The sequence below is a fragment of the Neomonachus schauinslandi genome, chromosome 1 (genome assembly GCF_002201575.2).
Source record: "Neomonachus schauinslandi chromosome 1, ASM220157v2, whole genome shotgun sequence".
NCBI lineage: Eukaryota > Metazoa > Chordata > Mammalia > Carnivora > Phocidae > Neomonachus > Neomonachus schauinslandi.
The window spans coordinates 95,543,990-95,559,101 of NC_058403.1; the positions used below are offsets into that span (position 1 = coordinate 95,543,990).

The 15,112-nt window shown below is 37.4% G+C and overlaps 1 protein-coding gene across 1 annotated transcript in view; it reads left to right on the plus strand.

Annotated features, from left to right (window-relative positions):
- Positions 1-3,461: 3,461 nt before the first annotated feature.
- Positions 3,462-15,112, plus strand: part of ZBBX (zinc finger B-box domain containing) — a 108,733-nt gene continuing 97,082 nt past the window's right edge. The window contains 3 exon segments of the mRNA XM_021702633.1: positions 3,462-3,529; positions 7,934-8,047; positions 10,294-10,384. Of these exon segments, the coding sequence (XP_021558308.1) occupies positions 3,462-3,529; positions 7,934-8,047; positions 10,294-10,384 (273 nt within the window).

The window sequence follows — 15,112 nt, forward strand, 5'->3', positions numbered from 1 at the left end:
GAGATTGAGCCCTGCATCGGGCTCCCTGCTCCGCGGGAAGCCTGCTTCTCCCTCTCCCTCTGCCCCTGCTTGTGTTCTCTCTCTCTGTCAAATAAATAAATAAAATCTTTAAAAAAAAAAAAAACAAACATTTTACTGAGAAGAAGCCTTACTAATTGCATTCAGTGAAGTGAAATGCCCCGAATAAGACCATTTATTGGTTAAATCACATTATCAGCCGAGCTATAAATCTGAATCATCTCATCCTAGTGAAATTTACAGACTTTTTTTTTTCATTTCGATCTTCGTGTATTCGTTCAGTTTTATGCGTATGTAGCTATGCAGTTGACTCTTGAACAATGTGGGGGATTAGGCACAGCAACTCCCCGCACAGTTAAAAATCCATGTATAACTTTTGACTTATTTTTTTTTGGTAATGATAACAGTATGGAACTTTTCATGAAAAACTTAGCCACAGTAGCCGAGGGTCCAGCAGTTGGATTTCCAGATTATAATCAAAAAGAGATATAGACTCTTTTTGAGTAGTATTATTCCTGGAGTTTGTTTTGTTTTGTTTTGTTTTGTTTTTCAAGGTAGCTTTAAGTGAGACAGAGGTTTTACAAACAAAGAGGGGGTTATAGATGCATCCTCCCTTCCCCAAAGCATACCAAATCTTCATTTTCCAATGGTATCTTTAGTTTTCTTTGACCCTGATTTTAGCTTTGAGAGATAGGACTTGGGGCTTGAGAAAGGAGTCTGAATTAAATGTCCCTCCTAAGTATTTCCTTCTGTTGGAGTGTTCCACGGTATTGTCATTGTGTGGCTGTCCCTTTCATTTTGAGTTCTGAGGGAAGACGCTATGTCTTTCTTACCATTGTAACTTCAGTACCCATAAAGGAGTCACAAAGGAGTAGCTAAATGTTTATTGAAGGCACAAATACACGTAGTCCTATGATGCATCCTCTACACTGCTTACAGTATAAAATTATTTTGTATAATTCCATTTTGGAATTATCTTCAGAGAATAAATTTCTTCAGAATTTTTTCCAAGGTAGTAAAAATCTACCCTTTCAGGCTAGATTTGATTTTTTTGGAGGTAGAGTAACTTGAAACCAGATTTGAATGAACAAAGTAGTCGCTCTTGCTGAACACTATCATTTTTAGTTTTAAGTGAGGCACAACAGAGTAGATCTGTGTGTTTGTTGGGTATATGATGGACTCTGCAGATGGTTTCAAAAGAGGCATTCTTTTCTTTTTTTTTTTTTTTTAAAGATTTTATTTATTTATTTGAGAGAGAGAATGAGGGAGAGAGAGAGCATGAGAGGGGGAGGGTCAGAGGGAGAAGCAGACTCCCTGCCGAGCAGGGAGCCCGATGCGGGACTCGATCCCGGGACTCCAGGATCATGACCTGAGCCGAAGGCAGTCGCTTAACCAACTGAGCCACCCAGGTGCCCCAAGAGGCATTCTTTTTTTAAAATTTTATTTATTTATTTGAGAGAGAGAGAGAGCACAAGCAGGGGGAGCTGCAGAGAGAGAGAGGGAGAAGCAGGCTCCCCACTGAGCAGAGAGCCCAACACAGGGCTCCATCCCAGGACCCTGGGAATGACCTGAGCTGAAGGCAGACACTTAACCAACTGAGCCACCCAGACTCCCATCAAAGGAGGCATTCTAAAAATGTTTTGGTCAGTAGTTGCATCATTGAAATTATGAGAGAGTGTCCCAAAGGAACAAAACTGAAGAACTAGTTATTTGATTATGTAGACTTTGATGTTATAATAGTCTTCCATTTGGTTACTCCCTTTTGATGCCTTCTCTCCTTAAGTTTTTGAGCAAAGCTTCTAGATTTATTTTCTCTTCTTCTAAAACTTCCGGTGACTCTCATTAGCTAGAGAATAAATTCCAAATGCCTTGACTTTGCATTTAAAGCACTCATTATTGGGCCTCAGCCTGTATTTCCAAGTGTATGCCTACTTTTGCCCCCTCCATGTAACCTGCACATCAACCAAATGGAACCAGTCATTAGTCCCCATTCAAAAGCTGTTCTTTCTCATAGTGTGGAGTGTTCATCTAGTCCATATCTTCTTTTTTTTTTTTTAGTGAGGGGACAAGGGGAGGGAAAGAGGGAGAGGGAGAGAGAGAATCTTAAGCAGGCTCCATGCCCAGCACGGAGCCTGTTGCGGGGCTTGATCTCACAACTCTGAGATCATGACCTGAGCTGAAATCAAGAGTCAGATGCTTAACCAACTGAGCCACCCCAGCGCCCCCTGTATCTTCTTATATAAGCCCCCTTCTCCTAAACCCCCCCCTTTAAATGCTAGCCAGCTCGAATTTTCTCCTTTCTATCACTGCTTATATTATTACATCTACTTCTATGGCTTTTATAATTTCTATCCTGTTTTATGGCTTTTATATATAGGTTTGATACGCCCTTTTTGACTCTGCCATTGAACCGGAAAACAAATCTCCCTGGGCCTTGATTCCTTCATGCCTCTCAGCACAGTGCTCTGCATATAGCAGAGACTTAATAAATATTTATGGCGGTGTGAGTACATAGGAACACATATATAAAACAACAATATCAAATGGTTTGGCCATTTAAGACTATGGACTCTATGGTAATGCCTCTTATATTTCTTTAAGAGTGTTCAGAATTTGAAATTTTTATTGGTATAAAAATCTAATAGTCATGCATGTGATTTAGTAATTCAGCATTACAGAGTAAATTGTTATAGAACCATGAATAATTGGGATACTCAGGAAATAGGGTGTTCTGAATAATTTAATTTTCTGGTTAACTAGGAGTTGGGCAGAAAATCTTTTTTGTTTCATGTCGTGTTAAAAAATTCTTTCTAAATATGCTAATTTCTGATCTTAGGCAAAGAGCATCATTAAAATTTTCTTTGATGAATGAGGATATTAGAATGCCTTTGGGTAATTATTACATACCTTAATTCTCATTTTCATTACCATATATGTACAAAAAAAGGTTTTGAGTTTGGATTGTATCTCGAAAGTCCTTTTCTTTTCCTATATTTAGCCATGGATATTATTTTTGGATGGGAACAAAACCTGATATATATTTTTTTACTCTTTACCATAGAAGGAGCCAGAATATGTTCTCTGTTTGTCTTAATGAGTTCATTCTTCACTTTCAATGGACTATTTCCATAGTCTTTTGCTATATAATTATTGGTGAAGTTTTAGTTCCATCAGGTATGCTGTATTTATAACTTTATTAGCATATAAATATTTATAAAATTTATATTTAGCACGTATATATTTATTGTTTAACCTTTAATTCAGCTTTTTCCCTCATAATGATTTCTGTTTTTAAAATTTGCTGGAACTATATGCAGTTTTGAATTTGTAATTTACCTGCTTTACTCTGGCATAATTCTTTTGTCTTATTTTTTCAGAAGTTTTTGCAAATCACAATGATTTTTATATAATATTAAGACAGTGGGAAAAAAAAGACAGTGATCATGAACACCAAAGATTTTGTAGTTCTTCCATGGGGAAAACCTGGAAATTCTGTAAAGCTGAAATACAAGTAAGTGCATGTATATTTATTACTTAAATAGAAATAATTGCTAAAATTTCTGTATGTTGTAATTTAAAGTATTCTTTTTGTATGAGACAGTTTAGACTTGAGCTTAAATTTGTGAGTTCTTATCTCCATTTTCTTTACTTTGGTGTATTTTTATCTATAAGAGAGTAGGTTGGATATACATAAATCCATGATAGTTTTTAAAATGAGGACTAAAATTACTTATGCCACAAAATTGAGGTTAAAAGTTATAAGTAAAATTTGGGTTTATTGACTATTAAAGCAGTCTAACAAAGTTACTAATAGTTTGTGACACTTGTTCAGAATTAAAAGGAATCACCTTGAAGAAACTGAAAGGCACTGAAATTTTGGGAGACTATTGGGCCTAGAGATCTTGAAACAGAGAATAGAAGGTGCTAACTAGCCTAGCCCTTCGCCTACTAAGGGACAGTATGTTAAGTTCACCTTTCTCAGGAGGGGTACCTTCTGTCCTGGATTGCCTTGTGGATGCATTCAGCTAGAACCAAGCCATTCTGGGTATCCTGGGAATTTCATGACATGGCAGGAGGACTGGAAGTGTCAATACACTCTTTCCCTTTGAGGTCATCTAGGGCCACTGGAAATTCCCAAGGCCTTTCTCTAGAGTATCAATTAATGCCAGCTGGTTTGGATTAGGGACGGGCTGTCAACTTTTAATTTGAGCTTTGAGTTCCCTGAATCAGATCAGTAGTCCTGCAGTGTCTTCAGAGCCTTCCTAATTCTTCCTTCACTTTTGAGATACTGTGTGTAAGAGCATGTGTAAACTGGAAAATGTTACACAAATATATGGCATTCTCAGCACAGTTGACCCTCGACCAACACGAGGGTTAGGGGCACTTGACCCCCTAGCACAGTCAAAAATCCATGTATAACTTTTGACATCCCCAGAACTTAACTGCTAGTAGCCTACTCTTGACCGGAAGCCTTATGGATAACATAAACTCTCAAATAACACATATTTTGTATGTTGCATGTATTATATACTGTATTCTTTCAATAAACTAAGCTAAAGAAAAGAAAATGTTATTAAGAAAATCATAAGGAAAAGACAACAATACTGTATTGTATTTATCAAAAAAAATTTGTAAGTAGACCCATGCAGTTCAAATCCCTGTTGTTCACAATCAGCTGTCTTTGTTTTACCATTTTTTGGTGGGAGAGGAGCTATCCAATTGCTACTATTACCAATTTTGCCTTTTTTGTGTAAAAAGAAAAGGGGGCATACAAAATTTGGTTTTGGTCATATGTTTCCTGTCTGTGTTTATATACCTATAAACCATTTATCCAAACATTTATTAAATGCACATGTTTTACACACTGTGCTAGGGAATGGTGGATATGAAAGTAAGAAGACGCAATCTTTGCTCTAAGGTAGTTTGTAGAGGATGTGAATAGATAAAATCACAGTTACGAGATAGTGCGAAGCGTGGTGTGATGAGAAAGCACAGGGGGCTATGAGAACATGGCCCAAACTACTGGGTCAGGTAGGAGGTCTCCAAGCTTCACCTGAATGATGCAGTTAGTTGGGTAGTTACTGGGGGAAACTTGTGCAAAGGCACAGAGACCACATAGCTTGGGAACTTTCAGACATATCCGGTGTTTTATGGAACAGAGATTTGTAGAACAAAGTTGGAGAGAAGGGCAGGGTTGTATAGATAGTAAATTAACTTGTATGCCACACTAAGGAGTTTGGAATTTATTTTGGAGGTAAGGTGGGGATCATTGTTCCATGGCCTGCAGGTCTCCCTGATCCACCCATGATCAATAACCTACAAAAGCTAGGACAGGAACAACCACTCTGTGGTAATTGCTCTGGAGTTCCCTTTGTCCCCCTTTCCTTATTCCCCTTGTCCCCCTGTTTTCATTTGATACTGTCTTAACGATTATCTTAACCTTGTCTGATGTATTGGTGTTCTCCAACGTTTGTCTTCCTCTTTCTCAGCCTCCAACTCATTTCAGCAGGTTGTTTCTGGCCCTTGGATTTGTTGGGTTGACCTGGTCTCTGCAGGATCAACCCTAGTTTTCCTCAGTGGCCCTGCCTGCCCCCTGGCTCTGTGTCTGAGGCTGTCTCCAGGAGGAACCCTTGTCTTGTTTCACACCCATAGTATCCCATCAACTTGACCACTTGGTCAGTAAGCCAGTCTTTTTTTTTTTTTTTTTTTTTTTCAGTCTCATCCCTTTACCACAGTGGGGTCTTCAGAAACATTAAAGTTTTCTAAGCAAGTGAGTAACACAATCACATTTGTGCTCTTGAACTCTTCCTCTGGAAGCCATGTGAAAAGTGTTGTGGGCCATTGAGACTTTGGGCAGGGAGACCAGCTCAGGTATCAGTCCTGAACTGTGTCCCCATCCCATCCCAAAGTGATCTAGGCATCATTATCCTTCTGGTTGCCCAAGTAAGAAACCTAGGATTATCTTAGATTCCTTCCTTGTCCCTTCCCTGTGAGTCACCTACTTCTGGTCAGTCTCCAAGTCCAGTTAATTTTATTTCTTTATATTTTCCAAATGCTCCCATTTTTCTCTCTACTGTCTCTATCCAGTAGGACCAGCATCATCTCTCTATTATTGGGATTACCGAAATAGTCTCCCATCCGGCTGCCTTGCCTTGCCTTTCAGCCTTGCACCCTCTAATTTCCCATTCTGCAGTCAGGGTGATCTTTCTAAATAAAATGCAAGTCTGATCAATTCTCTTAAAGTCCTTTGGCGAGTCTCATTGCTTATAGAATACAAATCCTCATCATGGCCTACATGGCTCTTCATGATCTGGCCCACTCTCCACCTCAGCAGTTCCATTTCTTGCCACTTTTCCCATCCTGCACATAGTGCCTGGTCACATGGAACCTCTTGCTCCTTGACCCACACATCACCCGTGTCCACTTGTGCCCACACTTTTCTTTCTTCCTGGAATGCTGCTTTTACCACTTTCCTTGCATCCCTCAGGGCTCAGCTCAGAATTCTCTTTCCCCCGAAATGCTCTTGCAGGCCCATCAGCTGGTTGTGTGCCCTTTCTGTGTGTTCAGGTACCTGCATGTACTTCTCCAATGACAGCACCACTATACTGTATTTCAGTTACCTTCAGGCATGCCTGTGTTCCTGTCTGTACTGAAAGCTCTTCTGGGTCTCCTACACTATCATGTACTATCACATATCCTGTCCCCACCGTGCCTGTTTGTACTAGGGGCTGAAATACTTGTGGAGCACATGTAATGAAAATTGTGCCTCCTCCTTGGTATCCTTGCTGGCTTCTCGGAACCCTCTGGCAGCCTCTGCCTCCTTTCACTTTCCTTATAACTCCCCAGATAGTGTCCATTTGGGCACGTATCTTTGGCCCACTTGCTCTTTGGTGACTGCTTCTATAAATTAGCTCCCTTTTCTGATCTCCATTATTTTTATTTTTCAATGCCTTGCCATCGAATCCTTGGGTACTCACCCTATTTGTATATAGACAAACACTAATGTAGTAATAAGGGAAGAGATTTAAACTCATGATAGATAATACAAGCTAGACAACTAGGTTGGTGTAGACCTATGGGAGATGGAGTCAATGACTAATACTGACAAGAGACTGGAACTGTAAAATGAAGAAAATGGCTTGTGTCAAAAGTTTGATGAGCTTCAGATATTATCATCAAAATCTCTTGTGCGAGAATCTATAAGAGGGCTCCTCTCTGTCCTCAAAATAAGTTCTTTTCTTATTGCCTTCCTTCAGAGGAAACAATAGGTGGTGTTGGCCCAGGTCCCATTCAATCCTTTTGATGGCTCCTATACCGAGATCCTCAATAGGTGCTTTCTCCCTAATAGGCCCCAAACAAGCTCTGCTCTCTCTCTCTCTCTCTCTCTTTTTTTTTTTTGTATTGTACTTGTACAACATAGAGGTAGAAATTTATTGAAGATTTCTAAGATGATCAGGTCAGCAAAAATGTGTATTCTGTCTATAGAGAAAAAGATAGTTATTTTAAACAGTATGCTTCAAACTATTTGAATTCTTTAGAGTGAAGACAGTATGAAAATTAGAAAATATTTTTTCTTTTGCTTTCTATTTGTATAGCATAGATATTTGTGCGTACGTAAAGGCAGAGTTATGATTTGAAACTTTTAGTACTGTAATGGGAAAAACAAAATTCTGAGATTTGAAGAGATACATACGTTAAGGAGAATGTTAATGCAAGGTAATGCTAACTTTAGAAACCATATTTCACAGAATGCAAAGGAAGTAGTTAGAATACTTCATCACTTACTCACTCTTCATAATTTTCATTAAATGCCAAAGATGATATAAAATTATTTTGCCTTGTTTTTGTTGTTGTTGTTGTTGTTGTTGTTGTTTGTTTACCACAAATGAACATTCTGTGTTTAACTCTTACTCAGAAATGCTCAGGAACTGAGGATGGAGAAGGTCCAGTTAGAACTGGAGAACCAACAGATGGAAAAGAAGCTACAGGAATTCCAGTCAGCTCGGAGCAAAGGAAAGGAAGAAAGAGAGTAGGTGACATTTTTAGGGATTTTGAGAGGAATAAACTGAATTGGGTAAAGAACTAATTCATATATTAATATATCATTCCAAAAAAGATCTGCCCTGAATGAATAATTTTGGCTTTTCCTGATGAACAAATAGTATTAAATTTCTCCTACTTTTTCTATTTGTGTCCTTTATAGAAGGCATGTTGCTTTTTAAAATTACCATTACTTCTGTTTCCTTTGAACCTTATTTGGTCTTACACTTTCTTATTTCTCTTCTTACATGACTCTTTTGAAGCATGAAAGTCTGGGATGTTTAGCACAGCAATGCAGAAGTTGGCCTTTGCTCTCATAAAGCTGCCACCCATAGGAGATTGCGTTTAAGGTTGTTTTTACTTATGAAAAGACTTTGCGGGGGCAGGAGTTTACATGTTCACATGTAAGAACCATTCAAACCCTCAAGTATGTTTAAAATTTTTAGACAAATGTGTTTTAGCTGAAATTTTATTAATGAGTACTCTCTAATATTGTGCTTTGTATCTATACTAATTTTATTGAGCATTTTCCTTTATTATAAAAATAATAAATGTAGATGATAAAAGTCAAACAGAACTGATAGTTATGTAACAGAAATTTTTTCTTCTTAGCTCTAGGCTGACTCCCAGCCCATTTGTAGCTCTACTTTTAACAATTAAGTTTTTTTTTCCTCCACAAATATCTTAGCTTTGTATAAACCTATGTATATATATATATATGTGTGTATGAATGTGTGTTTGTGTATATCTCACATGTCTTTTCTTTTTTTCAAAAAATTATTTATTTATTTATTTGACAGAGAGAGAGAGTGAGAGCAGGAACACAAGCAGGGGGAGTGGGAGAGGGAGAAGCAGGCTTCCCGCGGAGCAGAGAGCCCGACGCGGGGCTCAATCCCAGGACGCAGGGATCATGACCTGAGCCAAAGGCAGACGCTTAACGACTGAGCCACCCAGGCGCCCCAATCTCACATGTCTTTTATGTTTTTACAAGTGAGGTTATAAAATGATTCACACCCTATTTTTTTTTTTTTTTTACTTAATACATCTTAGCACTCTTGCCACATCAGCATGCAATTGATCTCATTCTTTTAATGGCCACATAATATTTCTTTGTGTATTTTTCAGATCTTTATTAAATTTTCTCAATTTTGTAGTCACAAGTGCTGCTGTGAGCATGCTTCTACATATATTTTTGCTTACATATGCAAGAATATTAAAGGGTGAAATTTTAGGTCAAAGTGTATGTGCAGTTTACATTTTGGTGGATATTGGAGAAATTGTCTTTCAGATAGGCTTCAAAAATGTATAACTTTCTCCTACAGAGGATAACAGTGCATGTCTCACGTGCTTTGGCTAGTACTAAATATCACCAGGCTTTTTGTATATTAAATTTGCTTTTGTTTTGTCTTAGCAAATATCCAAGTGATATTTGATAAGTGATATTTTCATTAGCTGAGGAACCTTTTGTAGATGTTTTTAAAAATGTTCTAAAGCTTGACTGAGTTTTTAGAAGAGGTAAGTGTTCTTCTAAGGTCATATAGATAGTAAATGTCACAGCCAGAATGAGAACCTGCCACTCACTGGTCAGGAAGAAAGAAGTCCAGTGTTCTGACCTTGACTTTATTATTTATTGTCTGTGTGACCTTGGGCAAGTTTTTGTCTCATTATTTTGTAAGTGAGAATTGGACTTCTGCCCTGTTGACTTCAGAAAATTTTGTGAGACTCAAAAGTGCTTTGAAAACTAGAAATTAAATAGTTTGCCTTCTTTGTCATCTCTGTTACCTTTCAATGTGGCAGCTGATTTGTAGTCTTAAATACGGAATTCATCGCTTAGTAGATCTGCCAAATATTTTGGGTATTGTTTTGCTTCCTTTTCCTCTTTACATTTGTAGACCCTTAGCTTTTAAAACTGCATGACAATCTGTAAAGTTTCCTATAAATCAGTAAAGCTATCTTTAATCATCATAAATGTCTAAAAAAGGAAATTCTTCATCTGTGTTTGGACATTTTATTTTTATTCATTTCTTCTCAAAAGCTCCAAATATGATAGAGCTATATTTTAGAATTGCTGAGGATATCATGGCATCATTGATATTTCATTTTCATTTTGTGGTGGTCTGTTACATGTTAATGACTGAATTTCATTTCTTGAAACAGGGAAAATATATTTGTTTTCATTAAAAGGAGAAATGTATTTAGTAATTACATTTTGTCTTCCATTTATATATATTGAAGGTCAAGTGGATATCGCTGGAAATCTGGACAAGTGGGAAAATTGGGTAATCAATCACTCATGATGTCACAAAATAAAGGAAATATTATTAAGGTAGGAAAATACCATTTGGCTCTCAGGGAATTTACTCAGTGAAGAGATATAAATTAGTTTTTCAGATCTCGTATTCCCTTCTATACTTAAGAACCTACTATTATTATTTTAACAACTGCATATTACTGGATTTTGATTAATTTTTATGGTTTAATCTGTAGCTTTCATTATTCAGATATATTTTATTTTTCATCTGCAAGATGATTTTTAAGAATTCACCTTGAGTAGAATCTTTCTAAACTGAATTTTTTTTTACAGTTCAATTCTGGTTTCAAGTATGTGAAATACAACTATGTAGTTTTATATTAGGGTGAAAACTAAGTTATTTGCTGTAACAAAGGACAGACTTTTTTCTGCCTTTTTATTATATCACATTTGTTTAATAGTGTTTATGTTTTGCTTGGATAATGATTATTATTCATATACTATTGATTCCATGTGTGAAGATACCCAAGAAAAAATGCTTTCAGGTTTCCCAGCTGTAGAATTGCTTTATCTTTACTGTGTATTATAAAATAAAACATTATATTTAAAATTAAAACCAGATGAGTGACTTTATGTAAGGAAAGCTGTTTTGTTTCTGGATTGTTTAGTACAAGATCTGTGACTTTGTAAGTTTTAACTTATATAGCTTTTTCTCTCCCAGTTATTGAAGTATAATATATTAAAAAATGCTGACTCTGTGATTATGGACTTATTTATTCAATAGCAATTATTAACTGCCTCCTTTGTCCCATAGTGCATTATCCTTGTTCTCAAGGAGATCCTCATCTAATGTGAAAGATGATGCACATATGAGAATAGGAAAAGTCAGTATGTCATTTTTAACCATTTAGTGTTTGGGAAAAAACACTTTAGTTCTGCAAATAGTTGAAAGTATTCTAGATGTCTTTGTAAGGAAAAAATGATGAATAAATCATAATGCCAGGCCCCACGAACCTCATAATTGAGTCAGATGTGAAAGCATGGGGTTTAGGGAGCTCTAGAAGGTGGGCGTAAAAAGTGAGCCAGAGCAGGAGGGAATACCAGAGTTCAGAGTCTTGACTCTTCCACTGTGGGAATGGAATTCCCTGACAGCTTTTGAGCAGGAAGACAGCAAGATTAAGGTGATGATTTATGATGGCTGATCTTGTTTAAATATCCAGTGCATTAGGAGTTTATAAACAGAGGATAGAACAAATGATATTGAAACTATTTTCAACATGTCCCACATCAATAAAGAATGTATTTTGGTCATGGACTTTTCTATACATGAACTTTTATTTATAAATAGAATTTATTTATGTACATGATAGTTTACTAATATATCATGTGTGTTGAAAAACAAATTGTGAACATTATTTAAGGATGACATAAACTTCATTTCTACTTTCTGGTCTTTTCCTGAGCTCCCTTGGGCATGCATACATGCTACTTTGGAGGCCCCTAGTATAGAGGCAGAGAGACTATTTAGAAGACTCGCCAAAGAATCCAGAGGTCAAATGAGAAGAGTCTGAATTAGAATGTAGCAGAAGAAATATAAAGAAAACTATGGAGCCAATAAAACAGTGAGAAAGGAAAGGAAGAAGTCAAATGTATAACTGATATTAGGCTGGATTGATTGACAAGGAGGTAGAATAAAGAAGGAAGCTGAAAAAAAATTGGGATTTAGAAATCCCTCCCTCCCTCCTTCTTTCCTTCTTTCCTTCCTTCCTTTCTTCCTTCCTCTCCTTTTCCCATCTTTGTTGAGGTAATTGACAATTAAAATTTTAAGATATTTTAAAATGTACAGCATGATGTTTTGATGTATATATACATTGTGAAAATATTTCACCCATAGGGTTAATTAACACATCCGCACCTCACATATTTACCTGTCTTTTTCTTTCTTTCTTTCTATCTGTCTGCCTTTCCTTTTCTTTTCGTTTTTCTTTTCTTTCACATTTAAGTTCTACCTAGCACATTTTGAAGATTTAGAGTTTTGTTTGACTTCTTATGTGTTCGTTGAAGCCAAGAGAGTAAATGTGCTTCCTAAGAATTTATAAAAAGGGAAAGAAAGGTATAAAGGATAAAGCTCAGAAAGGGCAGGTGTGAGGGATAAAGCTCAAGGAATATGGAGGTAAAAGAGAACTTTAATATTGATAATCACTATCTATTTTATACCAGTCAACAGTTTAGCTGCTTTTCCTGTTTTTTTCTCATTAAGTGCTTATATCACTCTTAAGAGACAGTTGTTATTTTTCCAATTCCCACAGATGAAGTAATTTAACATCAGAGAAGTTCACTTGCTCAAGGTCAAGTGTCAGGGCCAGATTTGGAATGCAGGCTTTCAAGCTGGTTCTCAGGTGATTTGCCAGCTCTTCAGTAAAGGGAGCCTGAGAAGAGGAAGAGTGGTAGCTGTAGAATCAAAGTAATGTAATTTCATAGAAAACGAAAGTAAAGGCGAAGGTGTTTTGACTATGATTTTAGACCAGTGTTTCTCAACAGGGGTTAGTTTTGCCCCCAGGAGACATTTGGCAATGTCTGGAGACATTTTTAGTTATCACCACCAAGGGTTTTAGGTTTTGGTTAATGATAGATAGTGGCTACAGGCCAGGAATGCTGCTACGCATCCTACAACATACTGGACAGCCTCCCCACCAAAGAATTATTTGGCTTAAAATGTCAATGGTATCAAGGTCAAGAAACCCTATGTTAAGTCTATATTGATTAAAATCCGGACTCATTTCATTAGCTCTGTGATTTTAGGCAAGTCACTTAACTTTTCTGAGCATCTGTTATCATATTTGTAAACATACAAAACAATACTTGCTTATTACTTTATATAGAGTTTTAAGCAATGTTAAGATTTTACGTGTGAAACCAATTGTAACATTGGCTGAAAATCACATTAAAATATTTGTAGAGAATGAGAATTTTTTAAAAAACACTGAATTTGATTTGATGTTAGATGGAAAAATATTATCAAGTGGTTACAGAAAGAAAGGTGGGTGGCAGTGAGCAAAGTCTAATGTTGCAGGGAGCATGAGAATGGTAGGTGACCTCTCAAGGATATAACAGGATCAAGGAAAGACTTTATTACAGTTGACCCTTGAACAACACAGATTTGAACTGTTCAGGTCCACTTAATATGCAGATTTTTTTCAATAAATGTATGTACTATAAATGTATTTTTTCTTCCTTATGACTTTCTTAATACCATTTTCTTTTCCTTAGCTTACTTTATTGTAAGAATACAGCATGTAAGACATATAACATACAAAATATGTGTTAATCAACTGTTTATGTTATTTGTAAGACTTCCAGTCAACAGTAGGCTATCAGTAGTTAAGTTTTTCGGGGTCAAAATCGGTGCACCAACCCCCATATTGTTCAAGAGTCAACGTATATTGTTTATTAGAATCAGAAACATGTGAGCCAGTTTGTAGCTAAGGGATGGGCTCACTAATGGAGGAAAGATAGAAGGTGCCAATAAGAGAGATGCCAGTTGCTGGGGTGTAGTCTTTGAAGAGATGGATCTTTAAGAAGGCCTTGACCAATGGAAGGAAGACACACTGTATCTGATAAGAAAGATGGAAGAGAAAACGGGTGGCAGTAAAGGTAAAATTTTAGAGGTTGCATTTGACAGGAGGTGAGGCAGAAAGCCGTGGAAAGATTTTAATGGGAAGACCTCAACATTCATAGTAAATTTGAAGGCAGGATCATCTGCTCACAATAAGGAGGGGAAATGGGGTGAATGTGAGTCTTTTGGAATGGAGAAAGTTTGAAGTAGCCACTGGGGGAGTCATGATTGAGGTTTAGCACGAAACGAATAAGTGGACTGCTGAAGAGCCATAGCAGAATGGATTTGTAGGGGACCCAGTCAGGATTATTTCATCACAATGGTAGGTAGATAGAGGTAGAGGTCTAAGAGGAAGGAGGTAAGGTGATCATGGTTAGCACTGAGAAGCTCTGAGTCTGGGCTTTTGAAGGTGTGGCCATTCAGATTGCTGCTTAGGTTTAAGGTTTGGTCATAATGGTCAGGTGGCTGAAGAGGTACTTAGATGTTCATAGTAGTCAGCATGTTGGAGGATTTTCAGCATCAGGGTGTCAGGTGAACATGGACATTGCAGTCTCCACGATCATCACCCAGAACTGTGATGGAGAGAAATACTGAGCAGATTGCTATAGTTCAGGTGGAAGAAGATCCTGGATATTGATAAAGGCAGTCAGTGGATGGTGAGGACCTTGTAGAGGCATCTTTGCTGAACGATGAGATCAGAGCAATATTCTGGAAGCATCACTGAAGAGCAAACGGGGAGAAAAATTTTCTTCTCTCCTGGTGAGTGCAAGGGAGTAGAAATGGAGCTAGTTCCTCTGGAGAGTTCTCTGGAAAAGGTTTTGTCTGAGGAAAGGTGGGTCCAGTTAATAGGAACTCTTGCAAGAGGTATTTTTAAGAAAGGTTTAAGGCATGGGATAAATGACTATTTAATAAGGACTCTATGGACTAGCAGGGAACCAGGATAGAAGGACAAGCAGTAGAAAATGGCGAAGGTTATATAGCTAATTGGATTAAGAATAAGAATATTTGGAAAGGTGGCTAATGGGAGGAGTGTGGGCCCAGCATGGCAGATTAGGGCATTTGTCAATGCCGAGGAGGCTGATGACAGCACAGTCTGACTCCGATGGCCGTACAGCCACTAAGCTTCCCTGACCCCTAATGGCACCTCTGCAGCATCCTCTGATGCTGAAGTGGGTTAATAAGGCATA